General features: G+C 43.5%; 1 protein-coding gene across 1 annotated transcript in view; it reads left to right on the plus strand.

The window, feature by feature from the left end:
- Tmtc1 (transmembrane O-mannosyltransferase targeting cadherins 1) overlaps nt 1-27,033 on the plus strand; it is a 146,540-nt gene that overhangs the window by 97,034 nt on the left and 22,473 nt on the right. The window contains exons 9-11 of the mRNA XM_042677525.1: nt 10,536-10,657; nt 11,510-11,677; nt 23,550-23,663. Coding sequence (XP_042533459.1) covers nt 10,536-10,657; nt 11,510-11,677; nt 23,550-23,663 — 404 coding nt within the window. The remainder of the gene's footprint in view (nt 1-10,535; nt 10,658-11,509; nt 11,678-23,549; nt 23,664-27,033) is intronic.

The following is a 27,033-nucleotide window of genomic DNA, read 5'->3' on the forward strand; positions in this document are numbered from 1 at the left end:
TTTACCTAAGTCAGACTTCACGTTCTTTCCTTTTGTGCACATGTTCTTTTTCAAACCTCACATCTAGCTTGACAGAATCTCTTGTCTAACTTACTATCAGAGTGTATCTTGACACTGAACACTTACTTCCTACCACCTTCCCTGGGGCTACTCCATACAAGCTTACATCCCGTTACACCTGAATTATTTTCACATTATTAATTACTGTGACTGGTGCCATGTGTGGTTCGTCCTATCTGTTTTCAACTTATTGGCTGGACTGCTTATCTCAAAATATCAGCGAATGCCCCTCTTGGACAGAATGTGTTCTAGGCACTTCTTGTTTATCTCAAAGGAAGTCACAATCTTGATAATGCCTAGAAGGTTCTCCATGCTTTGGCCCATTGCGCACCCAGCTTATTGTCTCTTGTTTCTTCCTGAACTCATTTCCTTCTCTTCCGTATGGGTGTGGGTGTGGGTGTGTGCTTGTGTACAAGCTAATCTCGGGGCTTGAACTGAGGGACTCTAGATTTTACTTGGCCTTCTCTGCTCAAGGCTGGGGCTCTACCATCTGAGCCACACCTCCATTTCCAGCTTTTTTGGTGGTTAAGATTTTTCTGCTCTGGTGGCTTAAAACTGCAATCCTCAGATCCCACCCTTCTGAGTAGCAAGGATTACCAGTATCTGCCATCAGCAATAATTATCAGCATGTGCCATCAGCATCCAGCTACCAAATTGTATCTTTACCTACCTCACTGGTGATTTTGTTGGGTGGAAATGGAGAGGTTCTGCTTTACATAGTAGGTGTTTCCTGGAAAATTCATGACAAATTGCTGGGGAATAGAACGGGGACTTGAACTTCATGATAGACTGGTGTGTGTCTGTCATAAATGGCGGTGTGTATGTCATTTCTGGAAGATTTTGTCTTGTTTTTTTTTTTTGGCGGGGGGGTCCCGTCGTGGGGCCTGAACTCTGAGCCTGGGCGCTATCCCTTACCTCTTCAGCTCAAGGTTAGTGCTCTACCACTTGAGCCACAGTGCCACTTCCAGCTTTTTTCTTTTTGCTTATGTGGTGCTGAGGAATCGAACCCAGGGCCTCAGGCATGCAAGGCAAGCGCTCTACCACTGAGCCACTTTCCCAGCCTCTTCTGGTAGAGTTTTATCCGAGGCTTGCTCTCATTTTGTGTCCCATCTGGCTCCAATTGCTAGAGGCCACCAATATTTTTAAAAGGAAAGAACCAATCGGGCAACTTTAAATGGCCAAATTGGCCCTATCTGCTTGTAATGCAGGATTGGTATTTGCTATTCAGTTGTGATTCTTTGGGAGGAATGATTACCAATGCCAGCCTCCTGGCATTGCTTTGAAAATTCTCAGTGTAGTGCACCCCAGTTCCTTTGGATTTGAGTGGGCTTGGTGAGCAAACTTGTTTTCTACCTGTGGCAGAATTAGGGCTCCCTCTGCACATGTCTTCACATGAGACAAATCTAACACATCAGCATTGGAGAGGCACGTTTTTGCCCTGTAAAACACACACACACACACACACACACACATTTTTTTCACCAGGTACTAGTGGCTCATGCATGTAATTCTAATTATTCAGAAGGCTTAGATCTCAGGATCCAGGTTCAAAGTCACCTGGAGCAGAAAAGTCTGTGAGAAACTTATCTCCAGTTAACCAGTAGGGGAGCGGGGTGGGGGGGCAAAAAACAGAAGTAGAAGAGTGGCTCAAGTGTCAGAGCACCAGCCTTGTCAGACAAACAAGCAAGATGACAAGGCCTGACCGAGTTCAACGCCCTGTACCAGCACAAAACCAAACAAACAAAAACTCTAAACCCACATATTATCCCACGAACTGGTAAGCATTTCCCAAGAAAAATATAAATTCTACCCAATAATCATTGGATGAAAAGTTCTTTCATCTTATGTCAGATGTCATAGTGTATAAATCTTTCTTTCTCCTAGACATTTTGAAGATTTCAGCTGTTGCCATCTGGTGGAAATTGACCCTGTGGTATGTAAGTCTCTCTTGCTTTTTAACAATGAAAATAGGTGTCTGCACTTGGAAAATTACAAGTGTTTGATGCCATTTTTTTGGCAAGACCTTCATTTACATCCATTAGTCAAGGAAATTAGCCCTTTTAAGCTCTGGCAAGGGTAGGAGCTGTTTAACCCAGTTAAAGGTGAGGGAAGTGTCATTCAGTCATGTTGGTAATTTGTGAAAAGTACCTTTTAACCACCATGGGCAGACAGGGAAACAATTATCCATCAGGTTTGAACTCAGGGCTTTGCTTTCTTGCTTGACATTTTCACTTAAGGCTGTCTCTCTACCATGTGAGTCACAGTGCCACTTCCACTTTTTCTGAGTAGTTTATTAGAGATAAACTACTCCTGCCTGGGCTGGCTTTGAACTATAATCCTCAATATCAGCCTCCTGAGTAGGATTACAGGTGTGAGATACCAGTGCCCTGCTCATTTCCAGCGTTTTTCCTTGGTTAATTGGAGATAAGACTCTCAGACTTTCATGCCCAGATTGGCTTAAAATTGTGATTCCCACATCTACGCCTCTTGAGTAGCCAGGATTACAGTGAGCCACCAGCAAGCTGCATTCATCAGGGTTTTATCATTGTACATTTCAGAAGAAAAATGAGCCTTTTCCAGTGTATTTCAACACATTTTAATTATACAGGATATTTGAGTTTGGGGTGAGTACACTGACAAGTAACAGGACCAAATCTACCTTGATAGTAGTTCCAAAAATTGAATTACTCAAGCAAATCTCACTTCTTGTTTTGTTGTTCAGCTTTTAGGAGATAGGATTACTAAACTGGTCACTTACAGAGTAATATCTCTGCAATTTTTTTTAAAGTCCACTCAATTGTCTTTAGGAAATATTACCTAAATTTTTGAGAGTTTCACTATCTGAGCAAATGGTCTACATTCCTGAGGCTCCTCCTTGTCATTAATTTTAGAATATATATAGACTGCTTTATGGAGAATAATGTATTATTCTCCATTCTGTATTGTCCATTCCCAGTGGTATAAAGAAATAAAACATCTTGTCTCTTTCTTTGCTGAGAGGAGTCTGTGCCCCTACTTTGGATGCTGCAGGCCTTGAGCTGGAGCCAAGAGTAGAAAACCACTTCTGCCAGGCATGTGGGTTATCACAGGAACCAAGCTGCCTGGGAAAATACGTCTGAATTCTTTTCTGCCTGTTTCCATCACTTCACCGAAGCTAAATCACCCCTCATTTGGCTCGTGTATGGAAGTCATCTTGGTTACTTACAGAGGGAATAAAAATGAGCCAAGTGCTGGTGGCTCACCTGTGTAGTCCTAACTACTGAAGAAGCTGAGATCTGAGGATCATGATTTGAAGTCATCCCAGGAGAAAAGTCTGTGAAATATATCTCTTAATTTACCAGCAGAACACCAGAAGTAAGGTGGGGCTGTAGTGGTAGAGTGGCAGCCTTGAGTGAAAAAAGCCAAGTCCCAAAAGAAATACTCGTTACCTGACTTATGCAACTGTAACCACTCTGTACATCACTTTTATAATAACAATAAAGAAATTTAAAAAGAAAAGAAAAAAGCCAAATGAGAGCTAGAGGGCCTGAGTAAAAGCTCTAGTATCAGCATGCGCACGCGCATGCACACACACACACACACACACACACACACACACACACACACACACACACACACACACACGACCAAATGATGATTACCAAATGATTGATTTCTCTTGCCTCCTAACAGTCGTTTTAGGAATTTAGTGTCAGACCCAGGATTTTGGATCTAAGATGGTATGTTGGAACACTTGGTCATTAGCCTTGGGCACTGTGGGGAGGTGGTGGAACATTTAGGAAGTGGGGCCTCTCGGGAGGAAGTGAGGTCCCTTGGGGCCATGCACATGGAGGAACTGTCCAAGGCTGCCCTAGCTCCTTCTTGTCCCTTGTTAATTCCTAGTAGCCAGGGGGTGAGCAGCTCTGCTCCACCACCATATGCACCCTATCATAATGCACTGAATGCTGTGGACCAAGCCATCATTAGGTTGAAATCTCAGAAGTCATGAGCCACGATAATCCTCGCTTCTTAGAAGTTAATTCTCAGGTATCTTTCTATGGAGATGGAAAACTTCCTAATTGCAGTGACAGTACTGTGTCACCATTACCTTCATGTTGTCAGCCGAGTGTGTTTTGGGCCTGGCCCTCTGCTTCCCGGCAGGTTGCAGGTACCATGTTGAACTTCTGCTACTTCTCATAGGCACCACTGATCCTTCCTGGGACACTGTGTCTCGTGAAGCCCCCTTGGTATTCGCTGATTCCTGTTGTAGTTCTCAAGCTCCTCCCCTCGCCTCAGTCTTTCTCCGTGTGAATACATGAGTCCATACCCTTTAGAGCAATACACAGTTTAATTTTCCAGCTCCATCTGCTCAAATGAATGCTACCTACCACACAACTCACACAGGTGACAGTCACATGCTACATTTTTGGAAGATTCATGCATCCATGAATGTATAGATAAATTATTGAATGGTAAAGAGAAAAGCTTAGAGCAGTAGTAAGATATGGAATTTAGAGGGCATTTGTCCTATTGAGTTGCCCATTTGTCTTATTTATTACATCTCTGTGGTCCCCAGAAAGTAAATTTTCTTTACTTTCTAAGGTCAATTACACTGCAGTAGCTGATTTTTTCATTTTATTTTATTGTAAAGATGCTGTGCAGAGAGGTTACAGTTACATGAGTAAGGCAATGAGTACATTTCTTGTCGAGCATTGTTACTCCCTCCCTTGTCAGTATTTTATTTTTAATTTATTTTATTTTATTTTTGTGTTGGTACTAGGGCTTGAATACAGGGCCTCATGCTCTTATTTGGATTTTTCAGTTAAGGCTGGTTAGTTGGCAGTAAGAATTTCAAGGACTTTTCTGCCCTGGCTGGCTTTAAACCTGGATCCTCAGATCTCGGCATTTTAAGCAGCTAGGATTATACATGTGAGACATGGTACCTGCAATGCTTGATTTCTTGAGTCAGAAGTTATCATTCTCTCCTCAGTCCTTCTCAAATCAGCGATATTCTCAATTATCCTAATGTACTTGGTGGTCATTCCATGTCTTCTTTCAGGGCCAGGGTGTCTGGGATGAGATTGACCATCTCAGATATTCACCAAGCTATTCAAGCAGAACACTTCATCACAAGGAGCACATATCATATGCCACATAGCCTGTCCCAGCCCTGTAGATTGGGGAACACTTGTGCAAGTTAATGGCACCCTCTGTTAGAGGCCCTGGAGTTCATGAAGACATCAGCAGTAACCCTGGCTACCTCTAAATTGTAGGATCTCACCTATTTTTACTGTGTTTCTGTTTTTTTTAAAAAGAAGGCAGTGTACGGTTGAATTTTTTCCTTACAATGGCGTTGGTCCCTGTAGTGCATTCCTGTAGTACTAGCCATTCTGAAGGAACAGAGGTTGGATATCTGGAGGATCATGGTTAAAGGACCACCAGGAGTAGTTTGTCTCCAATAAACTACTCAGAAAAAAGTGGAAATAAACTACTCAGAAAAAGTGGAAGTGGCACTGTAACTCACACGGTAGAGAACAGCCTTGAGTGAAAATGTCAAGCAAGAAAGCAAGGCCCTGAGTTCAAACCTGATGGATAATTGTTTCCCTGTCTGCCCATGGTGTTAAAAGGTACTTTTCACAAATTACCAACATGACTGAAATGACACTCCCCTCACCTTTAACTGGGTTAAACAGCTCCTACCCTTGCCAGAGCTTAAAAGGGCTAATTTCCTTGACTAATGGATGTAAATGAAGGTCTTGCCAAAAAACGGCATCAAACACTTGTAATTTTCCAAGTGCAGACCTGCACACACCTATTTTCATTATTAAAAAGCAAGAGGGACTTACATACCACAGGGTCAATTTCCACAGATGGCAACAGCTGAAATCTTCAAAATGTCTAGGAGAAAGAAAGATTTATACACTATGACATCTGACATAAGATGAAAGAACTTCATAGACTCGCCAAATTAACCAGTCCAAAGTAGGGATAGAGGTGAGGCTCAGAGGTAGATTGCAGCCTAGCAAGCATGAGGCCCCGAGGACAAAGCCAGAACACAAGAAATGTAGAGTGTCGGCTGATGAACACTCTGATTTTAATCTAATCTGCCTTTGGCCCAGTTTGTTAGGGTAGCTGGCGTTGCTCCTTGGCACAGGAGGTCTGGCTGGGGAAGATGGTTGTTTAAATTGGAGAAGAGACGTGTCTGGTAAACTCCTCTTGTCTCCGAGGGGCTTTCACTTGTTTATTCATTTCCCCCTTAAAACGTTGTGTCCTATGCATTCTGAGTCAATGCTAGCACTCTTGGAAAGGGAGAAATGGTATCACCAGCATGAGCCAAGCACATTTGACTTGGTAGCCAGGCTGCTGTGATCCTGAACAAAACCAGTTTTCCAACAGGGAAATGACGTAAGTGACAGCTTCCCATGTCTACATGCAAACGTGACTTGTGCTCCTGTGGCACAGAGGCTCTTTGGCCCAAATCAGGATCTTACCTCAATGTGCATTCCTTAAGAAATGTGGGCGTTGGGCTGGGAAGGTGGCTCAGTGGTAGAGCCTTGCATGCTCGAGGCACTGGGTTCGATTCCTCAGCACCACATAAGCAAAAAGAAAAAAGCTGGAAGTGGCGCTGTGGCTCAAGTGGTAGAGCGCTAGCCTTGAGCTGAAGAGCTAAGGGACAGCACCCAGACCCAGAGTTCAGACCCCATGACCGGACCAAAAAAAAGAAATGTGGGCGTGCCAGGTACCAGTGTCTCACACCTGTACTCTGAGCTGCTCATTTGGCTGCGATCTGAGGCTCACAGTGGGAATGTGGATCAAGTGGTAGAGCTGCCAGCATTGGGCAAAACACCATGCAAGAGCTTGAAGTCCTGAGTTCAAGCCCAGTAACAGCACCAAGGAAGAAGGAGGAGGAGGAGGAGATGGAGGAAGAGGAAGAGGGAGAAGGGAAAGAAAAATAGAAAGAGAAAAAGAAAGAGGAGGAGCTAATAATAATGGGAACAATAAATGAGCCACTGAGATAGAGCTCTTTCTAAATTCCCCCTGTCTCAAGTTGGCCCTTACTTTCTGTCTCACTTTAATACAGTTCAGCTTGTAGATCTTGTTGAAGTCCTAAGAAGTGGGCTGTGACATTTGATTCTGTGATTGCAGCAAAATGCAAAACTTTATCTTCCCCGGTCCAGAGCAATTTTTAAATCTAGATAGACCAAAAAAGCTCTCACAGTAGTGTTTATCTGACCATTTCCGTGCCATTTTAAAGCTTCAGTGGCCTTAAAAATGAGAGGCTAGTTGGGCCCTGTGGTTACGCCTATAATCCTAGCTACTAGTGAGGCTGAGATCTGAGGATCATGGTTTGAAATCAGCCTGAGCCGGAAAGTCTGTGAGACTCTTACCTCCAATTAATCAGCAAAAAAGCCAGGAGTGGAGCTGTGCTCAAGTGGTAGAGTACCAGTCTTGAGGGGAAAGCTAAGAGACAGCATCTACACCCTGAGTTCGAACCCCAGTACTTGAGCCAAAAATAAATAAATGAGAAGTTTACCTAGTCACTGAAAGGTAAGAGTAAGACTGTTCTGAGATCATGTGAAGGCAGAGCCTCCTGGGGTGCCCTGGAATGGGCTCCCATCAGCCCAGCTGTGTCTGACTTCTCTCTCCATCCCCATAGTCCCTCACTCCTGCTCTCTCAGCTCGAGTCCTGGATGATCACAGCATTAGCTTCAAAGGCATGGAAAATAGACACAGAGGGCCCAATTCCAGCACATGTTTTTCTCCAGCCAGAACTGGAGACTTGATCCTTGTTTATAGTCAGGTATTTACAGTAGGTCCTCAGGAATGCTAGAGTTTTCTGGTGGGGGCTGCTACAGAAGTAACTAATAGTGAGACATTATAGATTGCATGTGCAAAGGGTCACAGCTGGGAAGAGGGAGGGAGTGAAGCAAGGTGTCAGTTCAAAGCCCCAGTCTTGGGGCTGGGAAGGTGGCTCAGTGGTAGAGCGCTTGCCTTACATGCCTGAGGCCCTGGGTTCGATTCCTCAGCACCACATAAGCAAAAAGAAAAAAGCCGGAAGTGGTGCTGTGGCTCAAGTGGTAGAGCGCTAGCCTTGAGCTGAAGAGCTGAGGGACAGCGCCCAGGCCCAGAGTTCAGGCCCCACGACTGGATGGGAAAAAAAAAAGCCCCAGTCTTTTGCTATCCAGAAGTTCCATCAAGGAGAGAAGGTAAGGTGGAGTGGGTGTAAGTCAAGGTTGAGTGGGTATAAGTCAAGTTCAAGTGGGCTGGCAGGCAGCCCAGGGCAAATGAATTAAATCTATGTAAACATCACACAGAATTACTGCTCCAAAAGCCCAGTTATTTCCACAATTCTTCCTCTCCTTTGACAATGCCTGTCTGGTCTTACAAGTATTCTTAGCATCTGAGTTGGAGATTGGAGGATGAGACCAGTTCCCACTCAACTGGTACAGTCTATGCATCATTTTTTCTTGGATAGCATCACTAAACACAAAAGCTTTTGAGGATGAGAAGTTCATGCTGTTTTTTTGTGTATGTGCTGTTCCTGGGGTTTGAACTCAAGGCCTAGGCACTCTCCCTGGCCCTGGGCCTTGTTTTTTGCTCAACTAGTGCTGTACCACTTGAGCTACAACTCCACTTTTTTTTTTTCTTTTTTGGTGGTTAATTGGAGATAAGAGTCTCACAGACTTTTCTCTCCAGGCTGGCTTTGAACTGAGATCCTCAGATCTCAGCCTGAGTAGTTAGGATGACAGGCGTGAGCCACCAGCACCTGACTCTAGATATTTCAGGCTTTGCGTTACCTGCTTATCTACTCACTTTTGTTCACAAGGAACTATTTGTGAGTCTCTGCTTGGACCAGTCCCATGTGCAGTTATTTCAAAGAGCATGAACTAAGCAGGACACCAGTGTTCATGGCTATAATTCTAGCAACTCAGGAGGCTGAGATCTGAGGATTGCAGTTCAAAATCAGTCTGGGTAGGAAAGTCTTATCTCCAGTTAACCGAAGAATAGAGAAATGGACTTCTAAAATATAAATAAAACTCCCTAAGAGGAATTACAAAGTAAATATTGTTGGGTTTTCTTTTCTTTTTTTTTTTTTTTTTTGTGCCCATCTTAGGCCTAGAGTTTGTGGCCTGGGCACTGTCCCTAAGCTTTTGTGCTCAAGTCTAGCATTCTACTGCTTGAGCCACAGCTCCATTTCTGGGTTTCTTCTGGTTAATTGGAGACAAAAGTCTTAACAGATTTTTCTGCCCAGGCTGCACTTGAACTTTGATCCTTGGATCTCAGCTTCCTGAGTAGCTAGGATTACATATGTGAGCCACTGGTGGCCAGCTTGAATGAATTTTTATAGTGGGTTTTTATTACCAGAATACAATAGAATATCCTTTAGTACTTGTTTTCGTGCTAAGAAGCTCTCATTGCAGTCCTAAGGTGTACCACTGCCATTCCTGTCCTTTGTGGCAAGGTGGGTTGTCTGGGTATGTGTTGTTGGTTTCTGGAGGTGTTTGCTGTTAGAGGACATGATTTATGTCTCCCTGGTTCTGCGTGCCTGATTCACCCAGCTGTTTTGTGCCCAGGCAGTCCTGTCTTCCCGAAAGACAAAGACTCTGAAAGCAGCTAGAGTGAGAAGCAGGGTTGCCATGAGGTGCACGCACAATGTCAAGCTGTGGTCAGGGACTGTGCTGTGCCAGTGCCAGATGCTTGCAGTCGCAGATGTGTGTCAGGAATATGTGTGGGCGCATGACATGACAGCTGATCCATTACCAGTGGCTGCAGAGGTAATGACCTTGGCATCTCCAACAAAGAATTTTGAATGAACACACTCGTAAAAATGTAAAATGGCAAAGCAAAGAGTTTAGCTGAGAGACAGACAGAGACAGAGAGAATGTACGCCATTAAGGGAAATGACAGGCTCATGTTAAGTGGCTTGAAAACAAACACATGGTTAAAACTTTCAGTTTTCTAAGGTTTGAGGAGTATGAGAGCCGTTCATGCTTGTGATAGTGGGCTGATCTTAGGGAGATGAGAATTGTGACTTGGCAGAGTTTGGAAAGGGATCTGCACATGTACTAGGTTGCCATGCCTTAATGTTAAGTATGTGTGAGATGCAGTGCATATCCATGAAACCTAAGGTAGAAATTTGTTGGGCAAAGGTCGGGGTAAGGACTCAAAAGGTTAGAGCTGGCCTGGAATTCCTTCTAGGGAGAAGCTCTAAGCACACCTGACCATTAATTACTCATAGCAGGAGTGGCTGTGGGAGGAGTAGGAAGGAGGTAGTACTTGTGGGTGCTTTTCAGGGCAAGAGTAGGAGAGGGGATTGGTTTTTGTACTCTTTCTCTACCTAACCTGCCTCCATTCTAGCCTGGAGCCTTCCATGTTCAACTTGACCCTCATCCAAATGTGTACCCACTTGTTACTCTTCCTGGGATACAAGAGCTGGGACCTGCTGGTGACTGTGGATCTAAACAAGTTCCTTTGTCCTCCCTGTTGTGTTTCAGAGGCTGGAGCATAAAGAGGTGCTGGTGGGCCTGCTCTTCCTGGCGTTCCCGTTCCTCCCAGCCAGCAATCTCTTCTTCAGGGTGGGGTTTGTGGTTGCTGAGAGAGTCCTGTACATGCCTAGGTAATTGTCCTACTTCTGCCCCCAACACTGGCATCTCCAGAGACAGTCCTTGCATGATGACATCTGAATTGGGGGGGGGGGGGGGTGAGGGATGGAGTTTAGCTTCAAGTGATTTCAGTAACAGCTTTGTCCAATAAATTTTTATGTGCCAGTACTGGAGCTGGCACTCTACCACTTGAGCCACATTGGAAATAAGAATCTCATGGACTTTCTGGCCTGGGCTCACTTTAAACTGTGATCCTCAGAGTTCAACCTCCTGAACAGCTAGTATTACGAATGTGAGCCATTGTGCCTGTCCAAATATATTGTTAAGCCATAAGAATTTTTTCATGAAGTTACTATGTTTAGTGTCTTTTTTTCCCCTGAGTTATTTTTCCCCTGTTTAAGACCTCAAAAACATTTGTCCATGTGGGGAAAACTGATTTTAAAATTACAAAGGAACCTCAGTGGCTCATGATTGTAATCCTAGCTGCTCAGGAGGCCCCAATGTGAGGATCATAGTTTAAAGCCAGTCTAAGCAGACACAACTAAGAAACTCTAATCTCCGGTTAACCTTCCAAGAGCCAGAAGTAGAGATATGGCTCAAGTAGTGGAGTGCTAGCCGTGAGTGAAAAAGCCAAGCAAGAACACCAGATCCTGGGTTCAGGCCCCAGCACCAGCACAAAATCAATCAACACAAAAAAAATAACTGGCAAATATGTTAATGTAGCACTTAAAGCACTAACATAGAAAGGTCATCTAAGACAAGAAGTTCCTGTGGCCTGGGCGAGCATTCTTTGATAGCTATGCAGTTAGGCCAAGTTGGGGAATCAGCCCACTTAGTAAACCCTGTGCCTGTGCCTTAATTTTCAGCATGGGCTACTGCATCCTGTTTGTGCATGGACTGAGCAAACTCTACACATGGCTGAACCGATGTGGAGCCACCTTGGTTGTATCCATAGTGCTGCTGCTGCTGCTGCTCTTCTCTTGGAAAACCGTGAAGCAGAATGAAATTTGGCTGTCCAGAGAATCTCTATTCAGGTATGAATAGAAAGACAATAGTTCTTCCCACCGAGCTCTTGGTTTAAAAATGGTTACCAAACCAGGCACTGGTGGCTCATGCCTATCATCCTAGCTACTTAGAAGGCTGAGAATTGCAGTTCAAAGCCAGTTGGGCAGGAAAGTCTGGAAAACTTATGTCTAGTTAACCAACAAAAAGGCAGTTGGTCAAGTGGTAGAGGGGAATCCTTGAGCACAAAGCTCAGGAAAAGCACCCAGGCCTTGAGTTCAAGCCCCAAGACTGGCACCAAAAATAAATAAAAAAAAATAAATAAATAACATAGATTCCAAACCATGGGTCTAGTAGTAGTTTTGAGCTATAAAATTGCATTTAATGCTGGATACCAGTGGCTCATGCCTGTAATCCTAGCTATTTAGGAGGCTGAGCTCTAAGGTTCTTGATTTAAGGCCAGTCCTGTCAGGAAAGTACATGAGACTCTTATTGCCAATAAAAAATGAAAAAGCCAGAAGTTGAACTGTTACTCAAATGATGAAGCACTAGTCTTGAGCAAAAGAATCTCAGGGACAGTGCCCAGGCCCTGAGTTCAAGCCCCGGTACTGACTCAAAATACAGAAAAGTTTCAACTTTAGTTGCTCTTTTTTCCTCCCCCTATTTGTGTGTGTGTGGGGGGGGGGGGGGGGTGCGCGCGCATGCGCAAGCACACTTACATGCTAATATTGGGGTTTGAACTCCAGACCTGGGCACTATGCCTTGCTTTTTCACTGAAGGCTGGTGCTCTACCATTTGAGCCACAGTTCCAATTCAAGCTTTTTTTTTACTGGAGATAAGAATCTTAGGTCAGTTCTTGCCTGGGCTGGCTTTGAACTGTGATCCTCAGATCTCAGCGTCCTGAGTAGCTAGGATTATGTGTATAAGCCACCAGGGCTTGGCTAATTTTAGATTTTCAAAATGATAGTCTGTGTTCCAAGTGAATGTATGAAAATAAGACTCCTGGGAAGGCATTGAGTCTGTGAATTCAGGTGGAAACAGTCTGCTGATGAGCCAGGCTGTAAAGTCAGCTATAAACAAAATGAAACTGATAAGCCTAATTTCATTGTTTAGTCACGCGAGTGGCAAAGGCGAGAACCCAGGAGGAGGAAGAGAAATGCAATGCATCTGCATAGACTATTTCAGTGTGTTAAGCAGTGATTGATGATCTGATAGCTTTATTTTGAACACTAGTTTTTTGTTTTGTTTTGTTTTTTGTCGGTCGTGGGGCTTGAACTCTGGGCCTGGGCACTGTCCCTCAGCTCTTCAGCTCAAGGCGAGCGCTCTACCACTTGAGCCACAGCACCACTTCCGGTTTTCTAGTGGTTTATTGGAGATAGGAGTCTCACGGTCTCTCCTGCCTGGGCTGGCTTTGAACCGCGATCCTCAGATCTCAGCCTCCTGAGTAGCTAGGATTACAGGCGTGAGCCACCAGCGCCCAGCTTTGAACACTAGTTTTGAATGAGAAAATGAAAGACTTTTTCATCTCCTGGCAGGTGTATATGTGTGCGCACGCACATACACCCACACCCCCCCACACACACACCACACACACACACATTGAGCATGCATGCCTGTATGCATAGATGATGGAGCTTTGTCACTAACCATGTCACTAGTGGGGAGTTGGCTCAGACTCATGAGTCCCTGGCTTCCAGTTTTCAGCTACCTGAAGTAACCATATGGGATCTCAAGTGCACACTTGAATATGTTTTTGATAACCATGAAATGAAAGATGGCATCTGAGAATTCTCCAAGTATTTTGGCCAGATGTAGGGGTGGGGAGAGGGTTATATAATAAACATTTTTATTTGGTTTTTATTTAATGGAATGTAAAGCTTTCTACGTACAAACAAATGGGACATCTGTCAAAAAGATGATGGATTATAAATGTTCTTTTTGTGTGTTGTGTACTAGTCCTGAGGCTTAAACTCAGGACTTGGGCGCTGTCCCTGAACTTTTTTTTTTTTTTTCTTTTTTTAAATCAAGGCTAGCACTCTATGGCTCAAGCTCCACTTCTAGCTTTTTGGTGGTTAATTGGAAATAAGAGTCTCATGGACTTTCCTGTCCGGCTGTCTTTGAACCTCAATCCTCAGCCCTTTGCCTCCTGAGTAGCTAGGGATTACAGGCATGAGCCACCAACCATGCTGGTGATGTAGCTGACACTAGCCATGAAAACATAAAAACAAAGACATACTGATGTCCTCCGGAAGCTTCAGGTTTATCGTATGAGCATTGTGCAAGGAATAACGTTGAAATCAGTCAGGCAAACATTCACCAGTAACCTATGAGGCACAGCACCTGGGGCTTGAGTGTGAGGTATGGAGTGGGCTTTGTGACTCTGCTCAATCGTTGGATAGCTGTATGGTCTCGTTTGTACATTTCAAAAGTTAGAATAGTCATGTGTCTCTCCAGAATAAAGTGCAAGGATGCAGTTGTTTGTGAAGATGCATAAGGTATTATCTATCCAGCGGTAAATGCCATATGTAAAGTGTCCAGTTCATTACCATGCTCTGTGTTCTAGGGTAAGAGAGAAGCATGGATGGGAGTCAGGCATGTGTGAGTCAGGCACATGAACACAAGCAAGACGTACAACACTATGTAAGTGTAAAAGATGACTAAGACCTCTCATTCTATTGCTAATCTGAGATGAGTATTAAAAGATGAGGAAAGTTGAGCATAGCAAGTACACCTGTAATCCCAGCCATTCAAGAGGTAAGGTGGAGGTAGTGATATCGTAAGTTCAAGGCCAATTTATAAGTAAAGTTGGTGAGATCCATCTCAAACAACAAAAGGAAAGCAGAAGTTCTGGGCTTGTGGTTCAGATGGTAGAGCACTTGCCTAAGCATGTGGGAATCCCCGAGTTTAATCCCCAGTACCGCAAAAATAAGAGCAGGGGAAGAAAGGAGGGTGAGTGTTCAAATATCAAAAAAGCCACAGTGGCAAAACAAAGAGCTGACTGAGCTAAGGAAGAAAAATATTTGCAAAAGGAAGTGGCGCTGTAGCTCAAGTGATAGAGCGCTCGCCCTGAGCTGAAGAGCTGAGGGACAGTGCCCAGGCCCAGAGTTCAAGCCCCACAACCGCCAAAAAAAAAAAAAAAAGATTTGGGCTGGGAAGGTGGCTCAGTGATAGAGCGCTTGCCTTGCATGCCTGAGGCCCTGAGTTCGATTCCTCAGCACCACATAAGCAAAAGGAAAAAAGCCGGAAGTGGCGCTGTGGCTCAAGTGGTAGAGCGCTAGCCTTGAGCTGAAGAGCTGAGGGACAGTGCCCAAGCCCAGAGTTCAGGCCCCACGACCGGACCCAAAAAAAAAACCCAAAAAACGAAAAATATTTGCAAAAGTTCCACAGGTGAAATTCAGTTGGCACACTGGGTACCAGGGGCCTCTGGTAAACCCATTCCCAAAACATGAGGCCCAGCTTAGACCTGACTAACTATGTGAGACAGTTTTGGCTTAGAATGCTGTGAGGTTCCTTGTTGAGTGTCTGAAGACAGACCTTTATGTTCGAGAGAATACCAGTGCCGGCCAGACTCCAGAACTTCCAGTCAGGCCCATTTCTAATACGAGACGCTGCCCCTAGCTGTGTGTTTGTAGATCCGCAGGCAGCCGTTCCCAGCTTTGCCTTACACATGGTGACTCCTTAGAGCCAGGAGACAGGCTGAGTTTGTCCAAGTCAAGCTGAAGCTTCAGGGTTTGACCCTAAATGTGGTCTAAAACCCAGAGGAACAGAAACCTTACTCACCTTTTTAAAATTATTTTTCAACCTAAGGTAGATCCAATATAAACACACACACACACACACAGATACAGAAAGAGAAGGGCAGAGCTACAAAGACCCATAGTCTTCCTAGATGACTATGTTATGTATCCTGACCTGGGAAGAAGGTAACTGCCCGGTTCTGATTGGGCTTCGTAACTACCTAGAACCTTCTATTTGATACATGTAGGATATATGATGTCGTCGGAACATAATTTGATCTGACGAACCCCATTTTCTAGGTACCTGGAGAGACAAACTCAACATAACGTAATTGTGTTGTGTGCAGTTCAGTGACTTGCTCTGTGACCCACAGGCAGTGGGGAAGAGGCTGCAGACTTCTGCTGTCCTTCCCTCCTCCAGAGGCCTTGAGCCACAGGCCAGCCCATCTTCCAGCACCAACCCTCTCCTGTGAAAGCCAGACAGGAACTATTGTGGGATTTGTGGGCCACATAGTCCCTCTTGAAACTCCACGCTGGCTTCAGGAGGAGACCAAGAACACATAGTCACACAGTGACTTCCCTGTGGTACTCGAGGAAGCTTGCAGCTGTGATGGGAGTGTTGTGATAGTATAGTACTCATTTCATTGACTTCTAGTTTCTGGTTTTGGGTGGTATGTTTGGGCTTTGCAGCTTTAACTAATCATTCTGACATGTCATAGTCTTGGTTGAAATTTGGTTCAGTTGCTTACTAGCTCCATAGCATTAGGTAAGGGTCTGCACCCCTTTTGCTTATGTCTCCCTTAATGCACTATGGGAAATGCAGTAAGACCGCCCATCTGAGAGGTTCTTGAGAAATCTAAAGGAGATAACCCAGGGAAGTGAGGCTTAGATCCCTCATGGTCGTTTTTTGTTTTGTTTTGTTCGTGTGTGTATGTGTGTGTGTGTGTGTGTGTGTGTGTGTGTGTGTGTGTATGTCTGTGTCTGTGTCTGTGTCTGTGTCTGTGTGTCTATGTCTGTGTCTGTGTCTGTGTGTGTAGACATGAACTCAGGTCTGGACACTGTCCCTAAGCTTTTGTGCTCAAGGCTGCACTCAACAACATGGGCCACAGATTCATTTCTGGCATGTTAATGGTTAATTGGAGATGAGAGTCTCATGGATTTTTCTGCCCGTGTTGGCTTCGAGCTGCAATCCTCAGATCTCAGCCTCCTGAGTAGCTAGGATTACAGTAGGTGTGAGTCATCAGCATCCTGCTCTCTGCTAGTTATAATAAGAATGTTCCCACTCAGGTAGTGGTAGCTCATACCTATAATCCTAGCTACTCAGGAGGCTGAGATCTGAGGATCCCAGTTCAAAGCCAGCCCAGACAAGAAAGTCTGTGAGATTCGTTTTTTTTTTTCTGTAAGATTCTTATTTACAGTAAACTACTCAGAAAAAAAAGCTGGACGTGGCATTGTGGCTCAAGTGGTAACAATGTGAACCCTGAGCCCAAACCCCAGAGTTCAAGCTCCAGGATTGGCTAAAAAAAAAAAAAAAGAATGTTCCTAGAGTGCAGCCATCTATGTATGGCAGTATAAAACCCTTGTGTCCAAGCAACCTTCAAAATTAGGAAAGGCCACAAATTCTTCTCACTTCCCTTTTCTGTCACTTTGTGGCTGAATCTTTTAAAAACAATTTTAAATTTTTAAATATGTGTGTGAGCCAGATGCTGGTGGCTCACACCTATAATCTTTTTTTCCACATATATTTTTATTGTAAAAATATTGTACAGAGGGGTTACAGTTACATGAGCAAGGTAATGAGTACATTTCCTATCAAGCATTGGTACCTCCTCCTTTGTTTTTCCCTTAACATCACCTCCCCAATCCCTCCATCTCCCCAAAATTGTAAAGTTCATTTTCAACATAGTGTCTTGTACATCTCATTGTTACAATGGGTCAACCTGTATCCTTATTAAGCATTTTGTTATATCCCTTCCCCTCCCAAAATTATAAAAATGTATATACAAGATGCAGGACACCAGAATCAGATACAGTGAAAACAGGGGTTATATCATGGGGGAAAAACATACAAAAGAAACAAGAGAATCACATAGTGCATTATAAGTATGTTAAAAACAATAACAAGAAAGAAAAAAACCACTTATGTCCCTGCCTTAGGGTTCATTTTGCTTAACATCATCTTATATGATCATATGTGCATAGCTTTTGACCTTTTTTTGGTTGTCCTAGACACGTACTAGTTATTGCAAATAAGGAAAACCACGGGACCTATGTTTCTTTGTGCCTGGCTTACTTCACTTAGAATAATTTTTTCCAAGTCTTTCCATTTCCTAACAAATGGGGCGATGTCATTCTTTCTGATGGAGGCATAGAATTCCATTGTATACATATACCATATTTTCTTGATCCTCATCTACTGAGGGGCATCTGGGTTGGTTCCATATCTTAGCCATGGTGAATAATGCTGTGATAACCATGGTTGTGCTGGTATGACCTTGTTTGTGATCGTTTGGGTAAATGTCCAAAAGAGGGATGCTGGGTCATAGGGGAGCTTTATGTGAAGTCTTTTGAGGAACCTCCATACTGCTTTCCAAAGTGGTTGAACAAGTTTATACTCCCACCAACAATGCAGTAGGGTTCCCTTTTTGCCACCTCCCCTCCAGCATCTGTTATTAGAGTTCTTGACAATATCCATTCTAACTGGGGTGAGGTGGAATCTCAATGTTGTTTTGATTTGCATTTTTTTTTATGGCTAAAGAAGATGAGCATTGTGTCATGTGTCTATTGGCCATTCTTATTTCCTCTTCAGAGAAGTCTCTTTAAATCTTTAGTCCACTGATTAATTGGGCTGTTGTTTCTTTGAGGATTTGTTGTTAGGGGTTTTAATTTTTTGAGTTCTAAGTATATTTTAGATATTAGACCCTTGTCCGTTTTATGGCTAGTAAAGATCTTTCAATCTGTGGGCTTTCTATTGATCTTGCTAGCTATGTCCTTTGCCATGCAGAAGCTCTGCAGCTTCATGCATTCCCATTTGTCCAACCTTCCTTTGATTTGTTGTGCTTCTGGGTCTCTAAGGAGCCCTAGAGTTTCTCCTATTCCTTCCTGCAGTATTTTCAGGGTGTCTGCTTTGACTTTGAGGTCTTTGATCCATATGGAGTTGATTCTGGTGCAGGGTGACATTTAAGGATCCAGCTTTAGTTTTCTACAGGTGATTAACCAATTTTGCCAGCACCATTTACTGAAAAGGCTGTCGTTCTTCCATTCTATTTTCTTTTAGCTCCCTTGTCAAAGATTAGATGACTATAGGTCTGTGGGTTCATTTCTGGGTCTTCAGTCCTATTCCATTGGTCCTCAAATCTGTTCTTGTGCCAGTACCAAGCTGATTTGATTACTATGGCTTTGTAGTAGAGTTTGAAATTTGGTATTGATATTGCTTCCGCGCTGTTCTTTCTGCTAAGAATAGTTTTTGCTATTCGGGGTCTTTTATTGTTCCATATTAATTTTTGGATTGCTTCTTCTATTTCATTGAAGAATGAGGTTGGCATATTGATATCACATTCACACCTATAATCTTAGCTACTCAAGAGGCTGAGGATCAAGATTCAAAGCCAGTCCAGATAGAAAAGTCTCTGAGACTCTTATTTCCAGTTAGTCAGCAAAAAGGCAGAAGTGGAGGTATAGCTCAGGTAGTAAATAAACCAGGCCTGAGTGAAAAGCCAAGTAGGAGTGTGAGGTCCTGAGTTCAAGCCCCAGTACCAGCACACACACATGCACACACAAAATTGTTTTCTAACTAGGAATTTGAGTTTTATTGTGCTAACCTATTGTTTCATAACACCAGCAAAACAAACTACTCTTCTAAAACCTGAAGGATGCACTTGATACAAGTGGTTCTTTGTGTGTGTGCGTGTGTGTGTTGTGTGTGGGAGAAAGAGAGAGAGACAGAGACAGAAAAAGAGAGACAGAGAGAGATACTAGAGCTTGAACTCAGGGTCTCACTCCCTTTGTTTTTTCCAATCAAGATTGGTGTTCTACAACTTGAGCCACATCTCCACTTCCAGGTTTTTGCTGATTAATTGTGGATAAGAGTTTCCTACCAAGGTTGGCTTGAAACTTTGCTCCTCAGATCTCAGCTTCATGAGTAGCTAGGATTATAGATATGAGCCTCCAGAATCTGACTTCAAAGTGGCTATTTTCTTTCTGGTTCCTCTCAAGTCTTCTGCTAAGAAGAGGTGTAGAGGAGAAACATGAAATGCATATGTTAAAGTACTGAATTAAAGGGTGATTTTTCTGGGCGCTGTTGGCTCATGACTGTAATCCTAACTACTCAGGGGGCTGAGATCTGAGGATCATGGTTCAAAGCCAGCCTGGGCAGGAAAGTCCATGAGACGCTTATCTCCAATTAAACACCAGAAAACTGGAAGTGGCACTGTGGCTCAAATGGTAGAGCACTATCCTTGAGCTAAAGAGCTGAGCGACGGACAGCGCCCAAGTCCAGAGTTCAAGCCCCATGACCAACCAAAAAAAAAAAAGTGATTTTTGCTAGGTGCTGGTGACTCACGTCTATAATGCTAGTACTCGGGAGGCTAAGATCTGAGAGTCATGGTTCAAAGAAAACTCAAGTACAGTGACCAGGCACTGAGTTCAAGCCCCAGGTCTAGCACTTAATAAGTAATTGAATGAATGAGGATTTTAACAATCCTCAGTGCAGTTATTAACCAGGCTTTGCTCCAGCCATGTGATTTATGAACACTACGTTGTTTCTTCAGAGTAAGCACTGTAAAGCTGAAGTGTTTCCACTGAAACACATGGACGTGGTAAACCAGAGCTTGAAGGCAGGATGGGGTCCCTGGCTCAGGAGGCCAGGGCCACCTAGCCAGTTTCATTTTCAGGGAAAGTGTTGTCTTTGGCTAGTTATTTACTTTTGCAAACGATTCATTGTACAATGAGATCTGGAAAAACAGGAGAAAAATATCACAAAGGTCAGAAACAGCCATGGGAACAGCCCTGTGTGGTGGAGTGTTCGTTACCCCACCCACCTGCTTGCCTGTGAATATTTCCTCTCCACGGCCCCAATTCCACCCTGAGCTCATGCAGGCCAGTGTTTTCATAGACCTGGGATTCTCTGGCCCGAATTCCACAGAAGAGACTCGACATCATGACCGTGCCAGTGTGATCCCAGGTCATCTCAGAACCGGCCTGTTTACCAGGCACCATTGAATTCTGGATAGAAAGCTCTGAATTTCCATGGATAGAAATTTAATTTTCCTTTTTTTTCAGGTCCAAGACAGGGACTTGAACTCAGTGTCTGGTGCATTTGCTCATTGCTCTACCAACTCAGCCATGCCTCCAACCAGAAATTCAATTTTTTCTAACTGTTACATTCGCCCTGATCCAGATCCTGTCTATAAATTCACCTTGAGTAGTACTCATTCTTATTTATTTTTGTGTGTGGTGGAGCTTGAACTCAAGCCCTTGAAAGCTTGCTTAGCTTGTTCTCTCAAGGCTGGTGCACTACCACTTGAGCCACATCTCCATTTCCATGATAGTACTCATCAGGTCTCTGAGCCTCCAGCCTTTCCTTCTTCCAATCTCTTTCTGCACTACAGCCATTACAGTCCTCTCAGAAGCTCAACTATGATTCTGGTTCTGTGCTTGGAACTAATCATTGTGCAAAAACTCAAAAGTTGCAGTGGCCCTGAGACCCTTTGATGTCTCCGTACTATTCAGACATGTCCTTGGTGATCTGAATTTCTTTCGGTCCCTGAAAAGCCCCATTCTCTTTTCTCTGGTCCCACTGCTTAGGATGGTCTGTTCCCAACAGCTAATTCAGTTCTCTCTCGTTTCTTTTCTTTTCTTTTTTTTTGGTGCTGGTCCAGAAGCTTGAACTCAGGGGTCTGGGTGCTGTCCCTGAGCTTAAAAAGCTCAAGGCTCGCACACTATCATTGAGCCACAGCTCCACTTCTGGCTTTTTATGGTGATTACTTGAAGACTAAAATGGACTTTCCTGCCCCAGCTGGCTTAGAACACATCATCCTTTTAACTGATCCTCCTGAGATGCTCAGATTGCAGGCGTGAGCCACCAGTGCCGGCTCACTTCTCTTCTTTATAAAATCTCAGCTTTCCTGTCATTGTCATAATCCTACCAAGCTTAATTGATAGATGATTCAACTAGAAGCCAGTATTGCAAATCACCCCATTTGCCTTGCTGCCTTTATTTCCTTACCCTAGTAAGTTCCCAGAAGGGAAAGACTTGGATTAATTTATATCTCCATTCTCTGGGATGAGGCATGACACTCCACAGATACTGAACAGGTGTGCAGGTTCCTGCACTGCAGAGAAGTACTTGCAAACTAATTTTATCAAACCATCAGATTTCTGCAATGTAGCCCTCTAGTGATTCTACTGGGCTGCATTTCTTTTCTGGTTTTTTTTTTTTCATTTGCCCTATACCATCTATTCTAGGGCCATACATATGATAGTCTCCCCCAATGAACCCCATATTTACTACCCGATGCTGTTGAGTGGTTACAGACCTTTTGAAGTTCCTAGTCCATGCCTTTGAACATTGCAGCCTGGGGTGCCATGTGGTCACAGTGATTGTGGACTGGAGGGAGCTGATGGAGAGGGTTTCACACTCACAGGTTGCATGGGTCCAGTGTTGAAGGACAGTAGAATGGAAGAGAACAAAGGTCCTGCACATCATCTCCCACCTCAGCTTTTGGGGGCCCGGTGGCTCTGGACTGTGCCTGCTCATGTATGGAATCCACTGTCACCTGCTGTCTGTATTGGGCACACAGAGATCACTGGGGCAGTCGGCTCCTGACATAGATATGAGAGAGGTAGTAAGGGTTCGCCTAAGGCTGAGCCCCCTCCAGAGTGTGATTGCTCATGTCCTTCAGAATCCCCAGAGCACCTTCCGCCCACAGCATCTGGAATTAGCAAAGTCTACTCTGTTTTTTGCAGGGTTGCCTCTTGTTTGGGTGAGGTACCCCAACATCTGTAACTAGCTCTTGAGAGCAAGCCTCAGGTCATGCCTCACAGCATGCCCAGGTGTGTCTCTAGCAGATTTTTTCATACATTTTTTTATTGTAAAAATACTGTACAGAGAGGTTACAGTTACATGAGCAAGGTAATGAGTACATTTCCTATCAAGCATTGTTACCTCCTCCTTTGTTTGTTTTTCAACGTAGTGTCTTATACATCTCATTGTTACCATGGGTCAAAGTGTATCCCCATTTAAGCATTTTGTTTTTTCCCTTCCCCTCCCCAAATTAGATAAGTGTATATACAAGATGTAGGGCACTGACATCAAATACAGTGAAAACAGGGGTTATGCTATGGGGGAGGAACATACAAAGAAACAAAAAAATCACATGGTACATTATAAATATGTTAGAAGCAATAGCAAGAAAGAAAAAACCACTTGTGTCCCTATCTTGATTTTTTTTTTTTTTAAGTTCTTCTAGCCAGGCACCAGGACTGGGGCTCATGCCTATAATCCTAGCTACTCAGGAAGCAGAGATCTGATATGAGAATTGGAGTTTGAAGCCAGCCTGGGCAGGAAAGTGCCCATGAGACTCTTATCTTCAATTAACCACTCAAAAACCAAGTGGTAGAGTACAAAGAGTACAAAGAGGTTCAGGAACAGTGCCCAGGCCCTGAGTTCAAGCCCCACAACTGACAAACAAAAAAGCTCTTCTACCTACCTGTCTATAACATTCATGCTCAATTAGTGTATTTCCAATTTTGTACTGCCTTTATCATTTCCTCTAGAAAATTGTGTGGTTAATTATATAATTCATAAATTTTAGAAATCTTGTTTTGTCTGGATACAAGGACAACTTCAAATACAGGATCAGGAAATGGAGTCAGGAGCAAATCTGAAAATTATATTCCTTATTGTACTTTTTAAAAACTACTTTAAAAGTCAGGCAGTGGTGGCTCATACCTATAATCTTAGCTTCTCAGGAAGCTAAGATCTGAGGATCACAGGAAAGTCCTTGAGATGCTTATCTCCAATTAACTACCAGAAAACCAGAAGTGGAGCTGTGGCTCAAAGTGGTAGAGCGCTAGCCTTGAGTGACAAAGCTCAAGGACAGTGCACAGGCCCCACAACCAACAACAACAAAAAAGAAAAAACTTTATTACAATGCATCTATTTTAGGTCTGGAGTTGAGACTCTGCCACACAATGCCAAGGTTCATTACAACTACGCCAACTTCCTGAAGGACCAAGGTCGGAACAAGGAAGCAGTCTACCACTACAGAACTGCCCTCAAGTAAGCACCACACCAAGAGACCGGAATGTATCCTCAGAGGTGGCTTGTTACTAAATTCTGTCTCAAAAGAAAAGCTCAGTATTCCAGTCTGCTCTGTCTCTTTCTGATTCATTGGTTTATTTTGTGTGTGTGTGTGTGTGTTAGTATTAGGCCTCCAGCTCAGGGCCTTACTCTCTAACTTGACTTTTTCCACTCAAAGCTGGCACTCTACCACTTAAGCCGCCACTCCACTTCCAGCTTTTTGCTGGTTAGTTGAAGTTAAGAGTCTCACAGACTTTCCTGCCTGGGCTGGCTTTGAACCATGATTCTCGGATCTCAGCCTCCTGTATAGCTAGGGGTACCGGTGTGAGCCACGCTGCCCAGCTGGCTTCTGTCACACTCTGTATAAGGAAGAAGTATAAACACCAGAGACACTCATCATTTTGATAATTATCTGCTCTTGGTGAGTTCTTTGTGGAAGTTGCTGAGACAGACTCTCTCTCTCTTTCTCTCTCTACTGCTTAGTGCTTACTTCAGTCATATTGTATATTACCATGTCTACCCACTGCGGGAAGAGCCATCAGGGAAGGCAAGGTTAAAGACCCTGGAATTTGTTATCAGTTTCAGCAATTATCCCCAACTGCAGTAATGACCATAGCCATCCCAGAGGCTGTGGTGAAATTAGTTGTAAAAGTTGAATCTATATGATCTCTCTCTTTTCTTGGTGCCAGTTCTGGGCCTTGAACTCAGGACCTGGGTATTATCTCTGAGTATTTTTGCTCATGGCTAGCACTCTACCACTTGAACCATAGTTCCACTTCTGGTTTTGTTTTTTGGCTTTGTTTTGTTTTAATGCTTAATTGAAGATGAGAGCCTCATAAATAGCTAGGATTACAGGTATAACTCTTATCTAAGTGGACTAGCATTGAGCAAAAAAAATCTAAGGACCCCAAGCTCAAACTCTAGAACCAGAACACATACAAAAAAAGCTCACATGAGGGCAAGAGCTACTTACCAGCCTGACATGGGATGATTCTAGCTCTGTCCCATCTCCAGAAAGCCCACATATAAACCCAGAGAAGGTAGTATGTGCTGGAATGGGTGTGGTGACAGATGGTTTATAAGCACCAGCCAGCTGCTCACAAAGAATCTGTCCACAGAGGACAATATAATTAACCTTTTTAGAAAGAAAACAAATAAAGCACAGACACAGATCCAAAAATCGCACAGCTGGACAGACATTCTTGTTTTCTAATTCCTTTTCAGGAATCTTTCCATGTACCATGGCAGTTTTCTGTTTGTTTGTTTGTTTGTTTTTTGGTCACGGGACTTGAACTCTGGGTCTGAGCACTGTCCCTCAGCTCTTCAGCTCAAAGCTAGCGCTCTACCACTTTCCCATGGCAGTTTTCTACCTATCCTGCCACAAGAAAAAAAAAAAAAGGAAAGTTTACTGTGTTCACTCCAGGTCTCGGAGAAAGACTGCTTACATTCACTGTATCTATTTAAGAGTAGCAACATTTCAGTCCATGTATTTCCTATAATCTCACATATCAGGAGAATTCCATCCTTAGAAATGACTCCTTTCTTCAGGACATCCGAAAGCCATGGTTTCACTCTCAGAACCTTGGCATTCAGCAGGGCGGAGGGAGACCTTCCGGACCATTTTTGGAAGTCAAGTGAATGGAGGTCATCCCCACCCCCTAGTGGAGTGTGTGCCACATTTCTCTAAATTGTATTTGACATTTTGTCCCCAGGGCTATCTTTCATGAGTCAGAAGGAGTACAGTGCCAGAAATAACAGGGGCAGGGGGGAGGGGAAAGTAGGAAGACAAGTTTGCTAAGTGTTTATGACCACTTCAGACAGAAACAGGTCAAGATGGAAGAACAATTGAAAGGGTGACATTGATCAAAATGTATTATACTACTCACAGTTGAACAAAATGAATACCAGGAAGCTGAAATATGTTTTGTCTAGGGTGGGGTTGCTGTCGGGAGGGGACAGACAAATAGAGAAAGGATGGGTGGGCCAATACTGTCATAATGTTCAATGAACATGTGTGAGAATTGAATTAGGTAACTTGAGGGGCTGGTGGGGTTGAGATGGGGGAGAAAAATGGAAAGGATGACATTGCTCAAAACGCATGGAGTCATCAACTGCCATGTTGAATTGAGAGCCCTTTGTACAACTACTTAAGGATAAATACAGTGGCTCACCATATATTCCTAGCTAATCAGGAGGTTAAGAACTGAGGATTCTCAGTTCCAAGCCAGCCTGGGAAAGAAAGTCCATGCAAAAAGCCAGAAGTCGAGCTGTGACTCAAGTGGTAGGGCACCAGCGTTGAGTGAAAAAGCCAAAGGAGACCACCCAGGCTCATAAATGAAATGAATAAATGAAGCAGGTCCATAAAGTTAACAGTTGTACATGGGTATAGTTTAATCACATGATGACTTGAATTTTGTGACATGAAAGAATCTAGAATTTTTAAAATGTCAAAGACAGATGATTGAAAACATCCTGTCAACCTGTGAAACAAAAGTTTCATTTGTATATATTTTAGACCGGAGAAATCTGGCTTCAGTAGTTAATTTTTTTCCCTAGACACATTGTCCTTTTGGGTTATTTTGTTGTTGTTTTTCTTCAGGAAGTAGAAAATAAATATGTGGCCTTAGCACAATTAGCCTCAAATAAATTAATATGTGGAATAAAAATCTGAGTACCAAATAAGGGTGTGTGGACTCAGAAAGGAAATTACAAATAGTAGCACAGGATCCGATAATATTTGAACAATGAAATGACTTGTAAGGTATTAAAGCTATAAAAATTAATAGCATTTTTACTTTTGAACAGATTGTATAACATTTCAAATAAATCACATAAGTAAGATACAACACCAAACTCCAGTTGCAAACTTTTGTCTTTAGACAGAAGATTAAAACTTTTTGTGTGTGTGTGCCAGTACTGGGGCTTGAACTCTTGCTCCCTTCGGCTTTTTTGTATTTGTAGTTTTTTTACTGTTATTATAAAGGTGGCATACAGAGGGGTGGTGTCACTTTCCTAGTTTATCCCTCCCATCCCTACCCACAAATTGTATAGTTCCTTCTCCACATAGTGTCTAGTAAGTGCCACTGCGGCATTTGTTCAGCCATTGGTGTCTCTATTTCTTTAGCTTTTTTGCTCAAGGCTACTGCTCTACCACGTGAGCCTTGCCTCCTCTTCTGGCTTTTGGCTGGCTAATTGGAGGTCACAGTTTTGTGTACTTTTCAAAGGCTCTGCTGCTTGAGCAACACTCTCAGAAGGTTTGCTTTTTTTTGTCCGGTTTTCTCACGGACTTTCCTGCCTGGGTTGGCTTTGAACCACAGTCCTCAGATCTCAGCCTCCTGAGTAGCTAGGA

The sequence above is a fragment of the Dipodomys spectabilis genome, unplaced genomic scaffold (assembly GCF_019054845.1).
Source record: "Dipodomys spectabilis isolate Male_0828 unplaced genomic scaffold, ASM1905484v1 ptg000039l, whole genome shotgun sequence".
NCBI classification, from domain to species: Eukaryota; Metazoa; Chordata; class Mammalia; order Rodentia; family Heteromyidae; genus Dipodomys; species Dipodomys spectabilis.